Below are 20,634 nucleotides of genomic sequence, written 5' to 3'. Positions count from 1 at the left end.
CAATTTAAGATCTCGATGTAAATGCGCCAAGTCGTTCTATACGTCGGACCCAGTTGCTGCGAACGGTTCCGAATCGGCTCTCCATGGTCTTCGAGTACATATTTCCTTCACAGTGTGATGGACGTTGTCTATTCGGTCGAATATTATCCAATGACGAAATCTGGGACTCAAAATGGGTGATGGTGTCGCAAATAGTACGCTCAGTAGTCCGATTACTTTTAACATAAGTTGAGCGAAGCGCGCGTAACACATTTTTTACAGAACGTGAATTTTCGTAATAAACTTGAACAATTTGTAAACGTAGTTCAGGCATAAGTCTTTCCACGATTAAATGCCAAACAACATGACAGCTTGACAGCTTGCCACGATTCACGCGTCGTGATCTGTCAAAAAAAAAGCTATTAAAAAATGCTCTTTACACAAAGGCACATTAAAATATTTATGATCCCACCATTGGTCGAGCAGAAATCATACATGGACTCAAAACCCGCTACTGGCAGCCTTTTCGAGCTTTCACCGAGTAATAACCATTTAGTAGATCTCCTATTAGATTACGGTGTGTAAATATGCACTATATGTATTTATCTATCATTCATTGTAGCAAATCGGCCCTTTGTTCTTTGAGAGTAGAACTCGCTTTTTTAACGATATTTCAAAAAGGCAAAGTTTCATTTGTAAAAATTCGCTAATGATTCATAAAAATTCATTTTAAGGTCACATACTGTCTCGTATTTTCGTGATATTTTGAGACTCCTGTGATGTTAACTATCTCACTCAAATTCATTTTAAGGTCACATACTGTCTCGAGTTTTCGTGATATTTTTTGATGTTACTGCCTCTTGTGGCCTTCCTGAACTAATTGCGATTTTAAGTGCTCTAAGAGAAGGTGAGAGATTTTGATTTGATGAAGTGATCTCGCTACAGATTTATCAACCCAAGAAGTAAGTTATAAACAAGTATGCAATATACTTTATTAATATAATAATTTATTTTGTACTTAAATTCACATAATAAACTTGATACTTAAGTAAAAATACATAGACATATAACTTTACTGTCTAATCAATTTGTGTGATGGATGCTTCATCTGCACTCGAGCAGCGACTGTTGTCGCCATCGGTACGATATTTAATGGAGTCGATAATTTCAACATCGATATCACGTTCACAATTATTACCAACTAAACTCGGACAGTTATCCACAGACGCACGTTCATCGGAGTCTTCACAATCAGGTTCGGATTTATTGTCATTGTCAAAGCTATTGGCATTGCCACCACCAACAGCTGCAGCTACGTTCGATGCGATCAGGTCTCGTGCTGCAAACTGGCTATAAAGTCGGGGTAACTGTTGTAACATATAACTAGCGCTGCTCTTAGTTAAGGGTTGGTTTTCTTTGGCTTCACCCAGATCGTAGTATTTGGTATAGTTTTCGAACTTACTAGCCATGGCGGTTGAGGTTAAATTGATCGCGTCAAGTGCATGTACAACGGCAGGTTTATTGTCGTTGCAACGTGGCACAGGTACAGTGAAAGCAGAGCCCTGGCGGTGTTTGTTCAACAAATTAACATTTGAGCAGTTACTACCGGTAGCCTCTGAATCGGCTGCCGCATTGTTGTCGTCGACGTTTGTGAGTGGCGATATATTCTCTTTTTTGCGGTCGTAAATATGACCTGAGACGCGTAGATCAATGAAGAAGTGCAGTGGATCGATGCCGTAAGGTGGGTAGAGTGGTGGATACCAAACTGGTGGCGGTGGTGGCAGAACCAAATCCTGTGGTGGCAAAGAAGCTGCAGGTGGAGTGTCCTGCAGCACAGCTTCGGCTGCGCCACCTCTTTCATTCCCACTCTTATTGAGAGCAGTTGCAGCTACAACTTCGGGAGTTGGAATACCGATAGTATCGCACTTGACAATCTTGACATCTGTCACATCTTTGGATTCGTTTTCTAATTTGCGATACTTATTGGCTAAGTGAAAATACGGTTTGTTTGTAAGCTCAAGTGGCTTCTCCAACCCCACTGCGGAGACGGTAGCATTGTTGTTCAACTGTTGTTGTTGTTGCGTAAGGAGTTGCTGTTTCTCTTCCGCTTCTTTGCGTTCTCGCAAATGTTCATAATAAGGACGATGATGCGCCCAAGTTCGTTTTCGCGGCCTTCGCGCCAACACCATCGACTGCTGCAGCTGTAGATTACGCGCATTCTCGTTGTTGCGCGCCTGCACCAAAGAGCGCAACATGTCACTAAAAAAAAAGTTGTTAGCACCCACTGGCGTTGAGTACAAGTAGGGAGGCGTGGCTGCCATCAGTCGACTAACAAAGTCTTGATTGCACATCTCATGAATATTCGACTTGCGCGGTGGCGCAGTGGATGTGGCATTCGTGGGCGAGCAAGACGCTGAGGAGGAGTTGGATATTGCCGTTTCCTTTGAGCATTTTTGTTGCTGTTGCTGCTGCTGCAAAAGCTGTTGACGTTGGTGCTGTTGTTGTTGTTGTTGTTGCTGCTGCTGCTTCTGCTGTTGCTGATGTTCCTCCGACATGACCGCTAGTCGAACAGCTGCAGTTTTAACAAGTTGAAGAGGGGGAGAGAAAAGAAAGTAGAATGTAATGTCTGCCTTCAGGAAAGAGCTGCAATTCTTAAGTATAGGAAATTCAAACACAGTAAGAAACAATAAGACAATGACATTTAAATGTTCTTCTCGTGTACTTTTCAGATTTGGTAGACAATAAATGGAAACCTGTCGACAATGCCCAACCATGCGTTTTGCATTTAGTCCCTAAACTGAAGAGCTTAACACTGAGTGCCGGAACAAAGCAGATTGTACATTAAGTTGTTTTTGATTTCAATAAAATGCGCCAAGAGATTTATGTACTTAGGATTGCACAAAGAAATTGGGGCATGGGATATGCGTGTAACTTGTCAAGTAGTTTTTTGATGCAAACATTTTATCAGCATTTTGCCGACGGTGCTTTTGAGCACGAAATAAATACGAGCTAATATTTATTATATTCTAGTGAAATATTCTAACTGCTGAAATATCTTTAGTTTGCTTTATTAAATACAAAGTTTGTGCTGTAAAATTAAAAGTATATATTTTGTACCAACTTACTTTCTATAGAAGCTCCAACGAAACGGACGACCGAAAAATCTTTGCTTGCATTCATAGAACCTTACTTCAAAACTAAGTTTTCGGTACAGAGAGGCAGCAAAATAAACCTCACCCTCGTGTAACTGCCCAAAAGACATGAGCCCATCTTCAAAAAATACCTTATAGAGTATTTGTGAGCTCGGATGGAAGAATATAAGCTATCTCATCTTGTGAATTGGATTAGATCTGGTGTACAGTCTCGGTACCAATCAAATTCTTTTTTCGACGAAACTTTTGCTGTTATTAGCAAAACTTAAAAAAATTCAATATTTGCGTCACTTAAAAGACTTAAAATAACGAATAAATAACAGGAACTAAATATAGTCAAGGGGATATATATGGTCGTCATTAGACCAATTCTGACATTTGGTGTTCTGGTATTAAATAGATAAAATAATAAGAGGGGGTTACCGAGGTTATTAGCCATGTCCGACTAACGCGATTAATATGCTCCTGTATAAATTTCCCATACGCGTATATATTCGGAAAGTAGCAGCATGCTCTGATATACGAATAAGGGAATAATGCTCCCACGATTATATTTCAATAGTCACTTTTGGGTGAACTTGGCTTCTAGATGTGGATGAGGAAGAGGATAAGTAGGGGTTATCTATACTGAAGCTGCCAAATATTAATTCCAGCGTAGTCAACAGTTGCAGGAAGGATTTAAGCTCACTGGCCAAATCCACTTGTCCATAATTTGGCTACCGGTCACAGGAATATTTTTGTCAACGAAAAGCTCACTAGTACGGCAAGCTAAGCCCCTTTAAGACGAATTCGAGGCGACACCAAATGATTTGAACGCAACGCCCGAACGAGAAAGCAAGGTTATATAAACATAGTATTGGCAAGATATGTAAATATGTACTCGTATATACTATACACCATTACTTTGAATCACTAACTGCTCCCGTTATTATAAGTTTTGTTTTAATTAATGTAGACGAAAAATAATATATGTACGCACATACGATATACATTCTGTCAAAAAAGTATCGCGAATTCTTCATTTTCCCCCTCTCATTTCCCGCTTACATATTTGGAAGACAGGAGAATTTGCTTTCCTAGGTTGGTACAACTGTTCTTAATTATGATGCCAAAAATTAGCGCGATCATTGAGCAAGCACCGCACAGTGAGACAACGCCGGCATCAAATACAAGGAGTCATTGTAGAGCTCTGAAATTTTGCACAGGTTATTTTTGAGACAATTCCAGTTTAAAAAAATAAATTAAGAAAATTCGCCCACCTGCCATACAGTCGAAATTTGTAAAATGCCGTATTGTCCGGAATACTTTAGGTATAACTTTCAATTTTGGTATACTTGAATGTTATATAGTTACAAACATTATTTGAAATAAAAATTCAACTTTGGCCCACTTTTAACCCCATCACCCATACTACCTCAACATAAAAAGTGCCATATTTTCTAAAATATATTAAATACAACCTTCAAATTCTATATTACTGTAATTTATATCATTTAAAATGTTTCATGCAAAAATTACAATAACACGCTCACTAAAGCGCCCACCTCCCATTGAAATGCAATAAAATAAAACAATATTTTTTTTTTCATTCAATCAATTTTTTAACATCATCATGGTATTCTAATTTTTTTAATTTGTTTCTCATTCTAAATGAATTAATATAAGGATCTGATTATATTTGCAAATAGTGCATTACATCTTCATTCGTAGAAAAACGTGAATTTTTACGAGAATGGAATAGCCTACAGTTTCTATACTCCTTATTCATTGCTTCTTGCGCTTCTTCGGATAACATTCCTGTAGCAAAAAAAAAGTTAATATTAAATAAAGTTTAAAAAAATACTTTCAAAAATAAAAATTGCAAACAAACCTATTGGCAAAATATGTAGCCTCAGATACCATTTTGCTGCCGTGAATGAGAACTTTATGCACAGTGATGAGCATGTAGTACCAGCCATAAAGCTCTACATATAATTTTGCAGTGTCCATGCAATACGTATGGAATTTACCAACATCTATATTTTTACTATTACAGCGGTTATTTCTGGATCTTCAAAAAATCTTCTAGAGACATTACCATCATTGGTTGTTCCCATGCCTTGTTTCACCACATGGACTTTTAAGCCCACTCTTTTCATATTTTTTAGCAGCAGACACTATTAAGTCTTCTGGAAAACTTTTGCAAAATTGAGATATTTTACTTCTCTTAGACCTTTCTTGGCTTTTACAGGTCGTCCACGCTTAACGGAATGCGAAGTGCTTGGTTGTTCATCATCCAAAGTTTCTTCACATATGGGGTAAGGCTGTGCAAGCCATTCTTCATTATCAGCCAAAAATTTACTTTTTATGCGCCCAGATTTGTTCCATTTGGATTTAAATTTTGGTATTAAATATTTTATTAAAAAATCACGAAATTTTTTAATAATTAAGTCTGACATTTCATTGTAATTTGTTGATATGACACCAACAACAACATCAATATCTTTATTGCTATCCATCCAAATATTAAAGATTGCACTATAAGAAATTGTTGAATTATCCATGACCTTGTTGTGTGTACAGATGTACATATGTTTGAGCAAAAAAAAAAACTGGTTTGGCTCAGCGGATGGAAAGAATGCCCAAAAACCAACAACAACCAAAACCAAAATTATGCTCACTATATTAGGCTGCTTATGAGCTTTGGACAACAAAAATAATTATAATGCAAGAGACTATTTTCTATTTTCCTGCCAGGCGACAAGCGGCACTACAATATAACAATTAAACTAACCACATTAGAAAGTGATCATAACACAACTTAGATAAGAACAATATCTTGCATTATCAACTTAAATTAAAAATTATGCAACTATCTAACCCAAAGTCAATGACCTTCAATAAAATTATCTATCAAATTAATAATAAAATTTATGTAAACAAGAATATTTTTATTAAAACATAAATGATCTTTAAAGTATAATTCTGAATAACTAACAAAAAACAAATCTAATTTATTACTATTCTCTTGCACAATAAGTGAATAGTAAACAATTAAAAAAAATAAAAGTAAAAAGTTGTAAACATGCTATTGCATGCTAACATACGTATAGCGACAGAATGTGCGCGTTACGTACTTTTTGTAGTTTTTTGTATGTTTAATGTGCTTTTGCTATATGTCCTCTACTTTAAATTAAAGCTGAGATTTCAAACTTTCATTTGGTATAAGTCTGCACCTAGGGTGAGGGGCTGCTCTATATTTCCTAGGCCATTGAAAATGCAAAAAGTTCAGTTTATGCACCACAATCCTGTTGTTGAGAAAAAAAAAATTAGTGTTTTTTTTAATTTAGTTTCATTTACTCATTCTACAATAACTAAATTAATTAAAAAAATACTTTAAAGTTACATTTATCATGTATTTTTATTTTAATAAGCTTTTGATTATTACATATTGAACTAACATATTTCAAGCGCGTTGGCATACCTCAACTTTGACTTGCTCTAGACCAAAAAGTAATGAAGTTATGAGGCTGAAATTTCAGGGAATTGTTACTCATATATCTGTTAATATACAATGAAAATTTCATCCAAATTGGACGACACGTCAAAAACCATTTTTTGCCGCGGTTACTATTGGGCTGTCTCACTGTGCACCGTGTTCACCTGATTTAGCTCAATGTGACTTTTACCTTTCTCCACACTGAAATATTCACATCGGGGAACACGCTTCAGCTCAATTGAATACATCAAAACAAATTCGACGCGAGAGCTGAAGGCCATCCCAGAAAGTGCCTATGAAAAATGTTTTGACGATTGGAAGAAACGCTTGTGTGCATGCGCATCGCTTCAAATGGATATTACGAACCTCCAAAAGATCGGACTTAACAAATTATTAAATACACAACATAATACGTATGTAGGCATCCTTTTATAATTCGGAATTAGAGAACAAAAAAAATTTTAATCATCGAAAATCGCTTCATTGTTTTTCAAAATATTCTCCAATAAGATTTATATACTTACGCATGCGTTTGAAACAAATTTCGAAACACTTTTGCCACTCTGATTGCATCAACCTCCTCTTTAGGGGTCGAAAAACGTTGGCATATAGTAGTTCATCTTTTCTGAACTGAAATAAAAAAGAAGACACTAGGTGCCAGTCAGAACTATTCGGCGGATGACTCATCAAATTGATGTTTTGAGTACTCAAAAATGCAGTTGTTTCAGTCGAACCCGTCTTCGCGGGTTAGTTTTCGTGATTTCTTGAAAGACTACAGATATGCTTGTGATGTTTACAGTTGTTCCAAAAAATCAGGCAACTATTTGCTAGGAAGTGCTTCGTGCGCAAAGGACTTCTGTTGGATTCGGCTCATTTAGAAACAGCCATGCGGTCGACTGATTTGATACGTATAAATCAACGTTTCATCATCCCTTACTATACTATTTCATAGATGCGTTTCCAAACATAGATTTCGTATTTTTTTTTAACATTTCTCCCAACAAATTGGCACCAGCCTTTTTTTGAGTGATCGACAAAGTGTGTGGGATCCAACGTGAAATATTTTTATAGTTGCCTAGCAGCCCTATTCGCATTTCCTCAATAAAGTCACCATCCTCACTATTGTGTTGCTGAGGCGATTTCAAAAGCACAAATTCTCACAATTTATTTACAAATTTGTGATGTCTGAAAGCAAACCTCACAATGCAAAATCGGTTGTGTTTGTGATTTTTGTGACGGCATGAGAATAGGGCTGTAAGTTCATCGATGCACCGTTGCTGAGTTAATCCACATCGAAAATTGTAAAAAAATCGGGCGAAAATATTCGCGTATTAATTCCATTCTTTGACCGAGTTGAATATTTTAACTGTAAGCGACACATACCGCTTGTATGTAAATACGTTTTACATACTGAGAACGTAGGTATATCTTCAAAAATTTCCTACCTTACGATAAAGTTGTGGATGCTAGTTTGCAACACTATGATTGCCAAATCCCGAAATATAAAAGGCAACCTACGTATGTATGTATACTCATAAAAGTAATAATTGTATATACATATACACTGACTATGGTATTGTCATTTTCATCCTATCAGTTTCTAACTTGTTTATGGTAAATTTACTTCGTTAAACAACACAATTACAGTTTTTGGTCAAAGTTAGTTATTATTTCTAATTCAAATACCTGCGAAAACACAACTGCTCCACCTCATAATCATAACAAGATTTACTATAATTTTGAAAAACAAGAAACATTTTTAAAACTTTGACTGTAGTCGATCTGCGGATTCATTGGAATTCCGACATTCAGCGTACATTCGCAGTAGAGGGGCTGACGGGCCCAGTGCGAAATCAGTGTAAAGGGTTGCTAATAAGCACATGGCTGTAGTGAAGCTTGGTGGTTAAAAATACAAGTGCACTCGTTAAATTAAAACACTTTCCCGGCCGTCACCTGCAGTGTTGTATACATACATATATACGAGCGTATAGGTTATACTCGTATGTATAAGAGTATGCAATTTTGGGAGGTACGCCGCCTTGTGCTACATCAAAATGTTTTAATTCATTTAAATGCCGCTACGGGGGGGCTTGTGAGAGTGATGATTCGGCTGCTGATTGCTGATTGCCTGCCTTGACAACAACATTTTTCAGCAGGAGTATGAATGTGCGAATGTATGTTTTTTGGAGTCCTGTGCCATGCTGGTGTCGAAGCCAATCTGGCGCACTTGAGTGCTCTTCGCTCTTTTATTTTCGCATTTAAAAGTTTTTTATTGTTTTTTCATTTCGCTTTCAAAAATAAACTTTTGACGAACCGATGTCGTCTAACGAAATGTAACAGCAGCTGTAAAGCACTTCTCTTGATCCACGCATACCTCACACCCCTAGGTAGTGTGAACAGTAAATGTTTTAATTTGACAGTATCAACTGGCGGACGGTGGCACCGGTGTTGGGTGTGAAAGCTGCGCTAAGTTTAAATTAGATTATGCTAATTATGGTGGTAATCCAATGCGCTTGTTTGCGTGTGTACGGGCGGGTGAGCTGCGGCGGTGTGTAATGTACCCACCGCCGGTTGGCGCTATAATAAACCAATTCTCAGGCGGAATCAATTTGCATTTTGTGTTTCAATGATGGATGTGTGCCGGAGTTAGGCTCCCACTCGCCACTTTGCGTTACTAAAAGCCTTGTGAAGCCTCAATTTCAATTTGTTTTTACAGCGAAATGAAAAATCAACTTGTCCAACTTTTTTCATATAATAAATTTGGTAAAAGTTTATTCTTGCGCGCTTTACATTTCTTGCTGATTACCATTTGTAAAAGGCGCGACAAATAACTGGGAAGTTGTTGGCAGCTTCTCTGAAAAATGCGCAAACTGCAATAGTTTGTCTGAGTAAACCAATAAAACAAAGCTAAAGTTTTTGCGTTGCGGGCAATTAAAACCAGCAGCTTCGGTTTTCATATGAATAGAGTTTAAAGCGTTCAAATACACAGATAAACCAGTAATTTAAAGAAGCTCACTTTAATAGAAACGTACTTTGTTAAATTAAGAAACTAAAGTAAAACGTAAAGTAAATTTTGTCTATGGTTTTATGAAATTCGTATGCTTTTTAAGCAAAAAAATAATTGTTCGTTAGTTAAATCTACTAAAATGAAAAAGTAGCTCCCATTGATTATTTGCAAAGTCAGGAAAAAATGTTCAATTGACTTAGAACTTGAAGATGGTTCGGATAGCGTCTGAAATGTGCCTATAATATCTTTAAACAAGTCGTAAGTATTCAAAATATTACGATCATACTTCTAACCTTTTGTTTGAGAAATGATGGAGAGATTCGCCTGCTTGATCCGAATTGTAAGCCTTGGCATTAGATAGAGGGCGTGCCAGCATTGATAGCGGTATGTAAATATTGAGTAACATTGACCATTACTAGCCAATTTTATACAAATTTTGTAGGCATCAATTCAGTGTAATTATAATCATCAAACCCACTTACATGACACAAAATCCACTGTTTAGACTGGCGTTTTCTAAAATTCATACAAAAATCTCAAGATCAACGCAACAGAGTGGATAGCATTATTAATTCTTTGTTTTATGAAGGTTAAAGAGTTATAATGTTCTAGTCAAAACTGAGTTTTAAGTTTATTATGGTTTCATTTAAAGAGCTTCTAACATCGAAGACCAATCGCGACCAAAAGTGACTTATCTTCTATACTTTTAAAACCTTTTGGTTGCATCCGAAATTGAGAAAAATTCCATTTTATTAATTTACAAAACGGAATTGAAATATATTGAAAAAAAAAGTTTCTCTAAAAAAAATTAAGCATTAAAAAGACCCCGTTTTCCGTTTACGCCATCGACAATCAAAATAAATTAAATATGAACTTATCTGTACGAATCTCAAAATTCGTTATCATGCAAACGTTTCGAAATATTTCGCTTCGTAAGTGAGGCTTATTTCGTGATGTTTACGTTCTAAAATTAGCTGAAAGCAAAAGATTCCGAATAATTTGAGATGAACTTGTGCAATGCCAACTCCCTCCAACTCCCTAATGTTAGCGATATCGGATTTGGGGTGTTCCTTGAACTTCGGCCCACTTTACTCTTAGCTTAGGGTGTGCAAATTTTTTTGGCCTTTCCTATTTATCAAAACTCCAACTTCAGGCATCTTTTTGAATTTAGAAAGAATGTGTTGAAAAATAGTATGTGTTTTTTAAATATACTGCCTATTTCGCGAGTACTTTTGTTCTTTTGCTAATAATTGACGGGCGGAGCCTGTACATCTTGAGATATTTGTTTATTTACCATTTTTTGTTCCAAAATCAAAGGACAAAATTTTTTAAAAAGTAATACATTTTGACCCTACCCAAATAATAGCATCTATGTACATACATATATCTAGTGCCTACTAGATAATTTCATTTAAAGCGTTAAAAACTTAAGTGACCAATTTTTTTTTTTTGCCGTGAGATATTTAAATTTTTTGCAATGGTTATCAACACAATTGATTTAGAATCAAATAATAAACGAATAATATACATATCGCTCATTTCTGCAAGACCGGCATAAATCAAAAAACGTGATTTTTGAGTTAATGATGCAGAATTGTTCGTTATATCATACTTCATGTTGAGTGAAAAATTCATATGAATACCTCTTATATTCTCCGCTTGAGTAGAGAATATGATTCCTGCTTTCCGTGTAAGGTTGGAGTCAGTTGAAAACTTTAAAACTGAAATAGTTCAAGGGAAAAGTCACTTCAAAGTAAGTGCTCGTTTTTTTGGTTCACTAAGATAGATGCTGATGTATTATAAGTAGTCTTTTAAATCATTCGTGTGTCCATGCAAGCGGTAGCTTGCGTAAAAATGTTACACATGATGGAACTTATTAAATGCTCTTTGGTAATCTCCAGTTTGAAAATAGGAAAAACCGCACCACCTTTACTTCCCATAAAACAACATATTGGTCAATCAGCTTTTTTTAATCTAATATACTATAAGCTGACAATATTGTCATTATCGTTTATTGCTATGCCATACCGTAGTTCATTCATTTAATTATACCTACCCATATACCCAATATAAACATTTTTATACTATCGTAACATGTTGCTACAGAGCACAAAGGTTTTTCTCACCCACAAAACACCTTAAAGCGAAAACGCATAAACTACCATGACTAAACACTAAATTAAGATATAAAACTCTAATTTGGCACAGTACCTCGCAGTACCAAGGGGCACTTGTGAGCAAAAAATTTTGTTTATTTTACATACTTACATATTTGCTAACCACTAAAGCTACAATAACCAAACTCGCTTAAGACAATTCTTATAAGAACTATTACCGGCACTGTGAAAATGGATGAAATTGGATGATAACCCCGCTGACTTCCCATATAATCCATAACCTAAATACGCCAGAGACATTAAATTTTACTCCCGAGATGGTGTGAGAGTCGTTTAAATTATCCAGGGTAAAAATTGAGCGATGGGCGTGGCACCGTCCTCTTTCAGGTAAAATCACATATCTCGATACGTAGCATTCCTCTCATATTCTCATGTTACAGTATGAAAATGGGCGAAATCGGACTACAGCCGACTTCCTCCTACTTCCCATATAACACAATATTAAATTTTATTATCTCTCAAAAACTTTCACTTTTCAGTATACAAATCAAGAATCAATTAATATATCTGGATAAAACTTTGCACGAGGTGTGCCACCTTATGACCAAAAATTGCCCAATTCCGACCAAAACTGATCAAGCCCTTAGGTACTGAAGGCACAGTGCTTATAGTTGACTTTTTACCGAAAATATCGGTCAATGTGTGAGATATATAAATGAAATTCAGAGAGAATCTTTTCCTGATAGTAGTAAGTATGTGTGTTATAAATGGATTGAATATTGTCAATATTTCCCTTTAGCCCCCATATACCTAATATACAGATTTTCGAACTACCGGTTCGGTAATCTGTTCATTATCTCATCTAATAACGAAATTCTATTTTAATTCTTACATATCATATCCATCTTTACTTACATTGTACTAATTATCGTGTTCCTTTTGTTTTTTTCTTACTTGTAAGTAATTATAACATCATGATACGTACATAAATCTATGAAAAACTTAATAAATAGACTGCATTAAAAACAAATATTTCAGAAAAAAATTTATAACCATGAAACTGTACAAAAAATTAATTCTTTTACATTATTTATAATATTTATGTATAAGAATCATAAGTATTATTCTGATTGTAACCTAAAGAAACTCCAACCTTTCTAGATTCTTGAAAACTTTAAGAAGCCTAATAGGAGTCGAACTTTTTCATTGCCAGATTGCAATCAGTCAGGAGCTGATTAGTTAGTTTATTTATTAATAAAAGTGTTTGCATGTCATCCACCCCGTAGGAAGAACGTCTAGCCACAATCCGCATCAAAACGAAGATTTGTGCGCACGCCCCGACGGAAGAGAAGGACGATGTGACCAAGACAAGTCAAAAGCCACCAACCAGATCGATCATGTTGTGATAGACGGAAGACACGTGTCCAATGTTTTAGACGTGCGTATGCTCCGAGGTCCTAGCGACGACTCGGACCACTATTTTGTTGAAGCAAAGATATGCAAAAAACGCAAGGAAGATTCGACGTCGAGAAGCTGCAATCACAACAGACAGCCGAACGATTTTCTACTCGACTTGTACTCTCTCAACCGAAACTATTGGCTTTCGGAAAATGCAAATGAACTGCTGGTACGATGATTAGCATATCTCGCAACGTTGCAATTGACCACAACACGTGCGGGATGGGATGCATACCGAGAGTTGAAGAGGGAGGCGAGACGCATTTGCAGCCAAAAAAAGAGAGAGACCGAAATGCATAAGTACGAAGACATACCTGGCCGACAGGGGTAATGCTCGAAAATTCTACGAAAAGATGAGGCGACTAACAGAAGGTTTCAAGACCGGAGCATACCCTTGTAGAACTCTCAGAGGCGATCTAGTGTCTGATGCTAAGGACATACTAAAATTATGGAGGGAACACTTCTCCAGCCTGCTGAATGGCAATGAAAATATAATCGATGCCGATGGACCAGACGTTCCATTGCCCGAACATGAAGAAGCTCGAATAGCGATTACCCGTCTGAAGAGCAACAAAGATTGCCGGCCGAGCTATTCAAAAGCGGCGAGGAAGAACTGAAAAGGTGCATGCATCAGCTTCTTTGTAGAATATGGTCGGATGAAAGCATGCCCAACGATTGGAATTTAAGTGTGCTATGCCTAATACACAAAAAGGGAGACCACACCACTCCTTCGTCGATTTTAAAGCTGCTTTCGACCGCACGAAAAGGAGCTACCTTAATGCCGCGGTCTGAATTTGGTATCCCCGCAAAACTAATACGGCTGTGTAAACTGAGGTTGTGCAATACAAAAATCTCCTTCAGGATCGCAAGACAAGGGGACTCCCTTTCACGCGACTTCTTCAATCTGCGCTTGGAGAAAATAATTCGAGCTGCAGAACTAAATAGTGAAGGTACTATCTAAGAGTGTACAACTGCCGGTGTACGACGATGACATCGATATCATTGGCCTCAACAACCGAGCCGTTAGTTCTACTTTCTCCAGCATGGATAAGGAAGCGAAACAAATATGTCTTGTAGCGATCGAGAGCAAAACGAAATATTTCCTGTAATCAAACAAACAGCCGTCATCCTCGCGATTAGACTCCCACGTCACTTTTGACAGTTATAACTTCGAAATCGTAGATAAGTTCGTCAATCTTGGAACCAGTATTAACACCAACAATAATGTCAGCGTCGAAATCCAACGCAGAATAATTATTGCCAACAGGTACTACTTCGGACTCTGTAGGTAATTGATGACAACATCAGATGAGTCGACGTTACGAGTTTTCGAGAGAAAGATTCAGCGGAAGATTTATGGTCCTTTGCGTATTGGCCTCGGCGAATATCGCATTCGATGGAACGATGAGCTGTAAGAGATATCCGAAGGCATTGACATAGTTCAGCGAATTAAAAGACATCGGCTACGCTGTCTAGATCATGTCGTCCTAATGGATGAAAACACTTCAGCTCTGAAAGTTTTCGACGCAGTACCAGCGGGGAGAATTAGAGGAAGAGAAGCCTTCCACGCCGTTGGAAAGGCCAGATGGAGTAGGACATGGCTTCGCTTGGAATCTAAAATTGGCGTCACATGGCAAAAAGGAGAAACGACTGGCGCGCTGTTGTTAATTCGGCTACAATCGCGTAAGCGGTGTCTATGCAAGTAAAGAAGAAGAAGAAGTTTGCAGCTCACTCTTCCGATTTTGCTGCATATACATCAAGATTTAACTAATGTTTTTTTTTTTAAATTGTGGGAAAAACGTCAAAATTTAGAGCTTAGATTATCAGTGAATTTTTCTTTAACATAAAAGCAAAATTTTCATGTGTCCGCGAAAACATAAAAAAATTAAATATGACACCCTAGTACATATCGATATAAAATTTTGAGCTTTTTAGCAGTCTTTAATCGAAACGCAACTAATGCACTTTAACCCTAACAAAACGAAGAAAAGGACTACTAGAACCCAAGAAGAAAACTCACCCGAAAATCGACTTGTTGCTGGCCCTAGCGTATCTCTGGTTCGAAACTTTCGTTGGTCATGTGCTTTTCGCTTTTTTTGGTTGAAAACTGGTGGACTGTTTCTGTTGAAGTTTACTTTGCTCATATTATAAAATTTACTGATATAAAAGAAAGTTTGATATTCATGTGTCTGCGTTGGTATCAGTGAGTACATCCATACAGTTTTATTGGCTTATATACGCTTTAAATATTTCGTTTATTCGACAATGGTTGAAAATCCACATTCGCTTGATTGATTTCACCCCGCATAAATCAATTTATGTATGTATGTATATTTAAAAACGACTTCAACAAAGCTTATGTGTGTGTACTTAACCCGTAAACAAGCGCATCGCAACCATTATGGTATAAGATAATTACGAGCAACATTACCATCGACGAACCTTTCGGCCCTTAACGGCTGTAGTAATCATGTGTGCGATGAGCGGCTGAAAACGGACGGACATAACTGCCAGTTAGCATCCCTTAAAACATACCTACATTAGTATTTTGCGATTTGTAAGGCCATCTGTAGTCAGAGGTGATAGATCCTTGTTTGTGACACATTTGTTCACATACTCGTATAAGTATCATGGGCCCTTCATCTGCGAATACGAACATACACATGCATACTTACATACGAGTATACATATTATATTTGAGTCATTGTGACTCTAGTACTCGTAGACCTGAGGCGCGAGGGACCGTCGCATTTGACTGTGAATTAAATTTATGTGCCACTTGTGGCTTTCGGCGCTTCGCACTTTACCCTTACCAATATTGTCATTACTATGACCGTTAACAGAGGATGTTAGCGATAGCTGGTAAATTGTTTGATGTATGACATGGTGTGGCATGTGGCAAATAAAGTCATACGTGCGTACACATCTGTGTATGACTCGCAGACGTGACAATAATTTAAGCACAGTTGTGTGGGTCCAACAAGTTCACATATCACCTTAAACAAATACTATTTAGGTATGAACCACATGCGTTAATAATAATGTATGCTGTAATGGAGTTGAGTGCGATGTGTAATTGATTTACTCAATAAGTGTTAACTTAAAACGTAAGAGTATTTGTTGCGTAGCATGTTAAGGCTTCTTGAGGCGATTTGAAGGAAAAAAAATATTTACACAAATTTCATGGCTGTAAAATCATCTCCATATTTGCAAAAAATTATATAATTGGCTGAGACCAGTGTTGCGAATTTTCTATTAAAAATACTTTGGATTAAAAGTTAGATTGTTGAGTTAGTTAGTTGATCTCAACATTGGAAAATTTAATTTTTTATTCCATATGTCCGGAGTTTCCAAAATGAATTTTTAATTTATATACCAAGATGTCGATTTAGTTTTAATCCGGTTTGTAGCCGTATTAGAGAAATTTCTTTCGTTTTTAATCTCGTATTTACTTGGCTGAAACTTTAGTTATCCCAACTAATCAGTTATATGACATTTTACTCTGTTAAATTAATGTAAACGGAATCGAGTAATCATTTTGAGTAGTAGTTCAGTGCATCCCACAACAATACCTGCAAGAATGGGTTTTCGAGACATTTCTCAAAGTTCTTGTTCTTTATTGGCAAACCGGCTTACGCGGTTATAGCTGAGTTAACAACAGCGCGCCAGTCGTTTCTTCTTTTCGCTGTTTGGCGCCAATTGGGGATTCCAAGCGAAGCCAGGTCCTTCTCCATCTGGTCTTTTCAACGTAGGGTAGGTCTTTCTCTGTTTTCCCCGGCGGGTATTGTGTCGAATACTTTCAGCGCCGGAATATTTTCATCCATACGGACACCATGGCCTAGACAGCGTAACCGCTGTCTTTTAATCTGCTAAACTATGTCAATGTCCTTGTATATCTCGTACAGCTCATCGTTCCATGAATTGCGATATTCGCCGTTGCCAATGCGCAAAGGAGCATAAATCTTCCACAGAACCTTTCTTTTGAAAACTCGTAACGTCGACTCATCAGATATTGTCATCGTCCATGCCTCTGAACCATATACATAGCAGGACGGGAATAATGAGTGACTTATCGAGTTTGGTTTTATTCGCCGAGAGAGGACTTTACTTCTCAATTGCCTTTTCAGTCCGAAGTAGTACCTGTTGGCAAGGTTATTCTACGTTGGATTTCGCGGCTGGCATTGTTGTTGGTGTTAATAGTGGTTCCAGGATAGACGAAATTATCTACGACTTCGAAGTTATGGCTGTCAACAGTGACATGTTTGCTTGATGGCAGGAGATATTTCGTCGTGCCCTCGTTCACTACCAGACCCATTTGCTTCTCTTCCTTCTCCAGTCGGGAGAAAGCATAAATAACGGCACGGATGTGTCGGCCAATGATATCAATATCATCGGCGCACGCCAGCATCTGTGCACTCTTATAAAAGATTATTTCTCTATTAAGTTCTGCAGATTAAAGAAGTCCCACGATACTGAGTTGCCTTGTCTGAAACCTCGTTTGGTATCGAACGGCTAGGAGAGGTCCTTTATGATCCTGACAAAGTTTTTGGTATCAACGTCTGTATACACAGCAGTATTATCAAAAGTTGGTTATGTAAAAATCACCGGAAGCAGAACTTCGAACTTGATTCAAAGAATGTCAAAAAGTATCTAAAAGCTCACAATGCTATGACGGTCACGCATACCATTTGATTTTATAATGGTTAAACCTATTTCAGATTGCTTTCTCTCTAACACAAATAAACATTATTCTCCTATAAAAACTATTTAATATCTTACATGGTGTAGATCCAAGAGTTTTAACAGTAGTAATTAGGTGCACAAAACTCTTTGAAAATGTGAACAGTTGAATACAGTGAGTCAAGTATTTATTAGTTTTATAAGCGGTGGAATGGAATGAAGGTCAACGATTTCACAGAACGGTAGTGAACTTACTCTTACGTCGATTTTGTACATGGTTTAATGTCCCTTGCCACTTTTTTATTTAAAAACTTATGGGACTCATAAACATTTTTAGTGCCCTCACTTAACTTAACGATATGAACAGTTAGTCCAAAAATTACGTGAAAATAATATTGGTTGAAATGTTTTATAATTTTTGGCTTAGCCAAAGCGAAATAAGTATATCTAAGATAAAGATATCAGGTAAATATTCGCAAAAATAAATTTGACACCTGTCTCAATTCAATTTGTATAGAGAAATGCCACGCGGTATAAAATTCACTATTGAGAAGCAACCCCAAATACTCGCATTCAAAGAAAATGAAAGAACCCTACGAAAAATTGCCACAAGGATTAAAATGAATAAGAATACGATCGATCGAAAATTTGCTGAAGGATCCCAAGAACTATGGTAAATGACCTCGAAGAGGCTGATCAACTTTAATAAAAGCAAGGGTAATTCGAAAGATCAGGCATTTGTCGGTTAATAAGAACAAAAAATTGCCACAAGGATGAAAAGAATAAGAATGCGATCGATCGAAAATTTTCCAAATTCTTTCAATCGATATGAAAAAAGAAGTGCTAAACTTAGACTTTTGCAGATGTAAAAACTGGCGCGATTTCAGTTTGCTGAGAAGTACATTTTTAGAAACACCGAGTAGCAATCTTCATATTTAGTGACGAGAAAAAGTTCAATTTAGATGGACACGATGGTTTTCAGTAACTCGATCGTTACATTTATCCTTAAAAAGAATCCCGATTCGTTAGAAACTTTCAAGAAGAATACCTTATGGGCCACATTTAGACATCACGGAAAGACTCAAGATTGTTTTGTGTCCCATAAAATGAACTCAAAAAAATACATAGAACTTCGGAAAAGGGTTAGTGGTGATTGGTGACCAATTTTAGGGTGAAACGCGGACTTTCCATCACCATAACGCGCCAATCCAAAGAGCTGTACCTATTCGAAGATTTTTGGAAAGCAAAAATATTTAGGTATTGGAATGGCCTAAACTCCATCGAAAATCTATGGAAAGTAGCCAATAACGATTGTATGAATATTAGAGTGATTCAAAAAAAACTTTTTTTTTTCGTTTCGAGATATTCATCGTCAAACATCAATGCATATTAAGGTGGATCGAAAAAATTTTTTTTTTTTTTTCGTTTGATACTCTGAAAAATAGGTTCCTAGACACCTCTAAGAAAGCCTCTCCAAAAACCTTATTCATAATGTTTTTTTTCATTTAGTTATAAAGTTCATATGAAATAAAAAATTTTCCCAAAAATAACCAAATTTCAACCGTTAATATCTTTTAAACGGTTGGGTTTACGAAAAAATCATAATAGACCTTTTTTGTAGAGCATTCAATTTCCTACAAAATCTAAGGAACAAGATATTTTTTCAAGTTGTTGGAAGCGAGATATATATATTTTTCTATCTGATAATAAGAAAAAATAGAAAACTGTATGTAGGAGGACCTTCCCGTTACAATTAAAGGAGAGGCTTTCTTAGAGGTGTCTAAGAACCTATTTTTCCAAGTACGAAACGAAGAAAAAAAAATTTTTTTTTGAATCACTCTAATGAATATAATATGTTTATAAAATGTACGGTACTTGTTCTAAGTTAAATAATTTCGCGTTTACGCCTTGTGTAGTTACCTTCGAAGGTTTGGTATTTTCTTCCGATTAGTGATTGATATTACTAAATAATAAGTCCGTCCCAGCAGGTGATGACCATACATTCAATCACCTCAGCTACGACAGTTCTCTTATTTTATTTTTTAGAATTATCTCAAATTTATTTTTGAATACTTAAGCATTTGTAATCACAGTAAGACAGTTTTCATTGCTTTCTACTCTTTTATATACATACATAAATACATATATTGCGTGAATATTTGATTAATATTTTTGCCACAGGAAGTTTTACTAAAAATTGAACCACAAAATTGCCAATTTTAATTATCACGATCAATTAGACGATGTATTTTATTTATTTATGTAATATTTGTGTTCTCCAATATTCAAAGCTTGATATAATTTTATTTTAGTTTTAATTTCAATTGTATTACAAGTTTTAATTAACGCACGACACGAAAGTATAATATTCCACGCAATGCAATAACGCCATTAACTCAAATATCACTAACTACCGCTAACGATGACAGTTAAAAATCAAATGAGTTGGACTACGGCTGAAAATTTAAAAATTATGAAAAACGTGCAAAACGTGCAAAACGCGCGCCATACATGCCGCTGCCAATAGGCAAAGCGTCCGCTGCGAAAGAAAAGCCGAGTCGAGCAATCGGCAACGGACGCTGCTACCAAGCCGCAAAACCACCCTTAAAGCACAGCGGAAGGCGCAAACTAAAAGCACAAAAAGGCTGCAACAGCATCCAGCTGTAACAATGACTAACAGTGGCTTCGTGTGTGGAGGAGTTGGTGGTTGCAATGACAATAACAGAATCACAGCAGCAAAAGCAATAACAAGAACAACTAGGT

General features: G+C 36.6%; 1 protein-coding gene across 2 annotated transcripts; it reads right to left on the bottom strand.

Annotated features, from left to right (window-relative positions):
- Nucleotides 1–966: 966 nt before the first annotated feature.
- Nucleotides 967–20,433, bottom strand: LOC120775721 (transcription factor 20-like). Of its 2 annotated transcripts, none has more exons than XM_040106032.1 (2): nt 19,792–20,433; nt 967–2,551 (listed from the first exon to the last, which is right to left on the bottom strand). In XM_040106032.1, exon 2 carries the CDS (start codon nt 2,532–2,534, stop codon nt 1,059–1,061), a length of 1,476 nt encoding a protein of 491 aa, XP_039961966.1. In that variant the 5' UTR covers nt 2,535–2,551; nt 19,792–20,433; the 3' UTR covers nt 967–1,058. The 2 variants fall into 2 exon arrangements, with proteins under 2 accessions (XP_039961966.1, XP_039961967.1); XM_040106033.1 differs by lacking the exon at nt 19,792–20,433 and adding an exon at nt 15,212–15,273.
- Between the last annotated feature and the right edge of the window lie 201 nt (nt 20,434–20,634).

Source organism: Bactrocera tryoni, chromosome 4 (genome assembly GCF_016617805.1).
Source record: "Bactrocera tryoni isolate S06 chromosome 4, CSIRO_BtryS06_freeze2, whole genome shotgun sequence".
NCBI classification, from domain to species: domain Eukaryota; kingdom Metazoa; phylum Arthropoda; class Insecta; order Diptera; family Tephritidae; genus Bactrocera; species Bactrocera tryoni.
The sequence above is the reverse complement of the archived record's forward strand: the minus strand, read 5'-3'. Positions and strand labels throughout refer to the sequence as shown.

Bases quoted from the DNA above. Each gene is read 5' to 3' on its own strand.
- LOC120775721 (XM_040106032.1), bottom strand. From the start codon at position 2,534: ATGTCGGAGGAACATCAGCAACAGCAGAAGCAGCAGCAGCAACAACAA.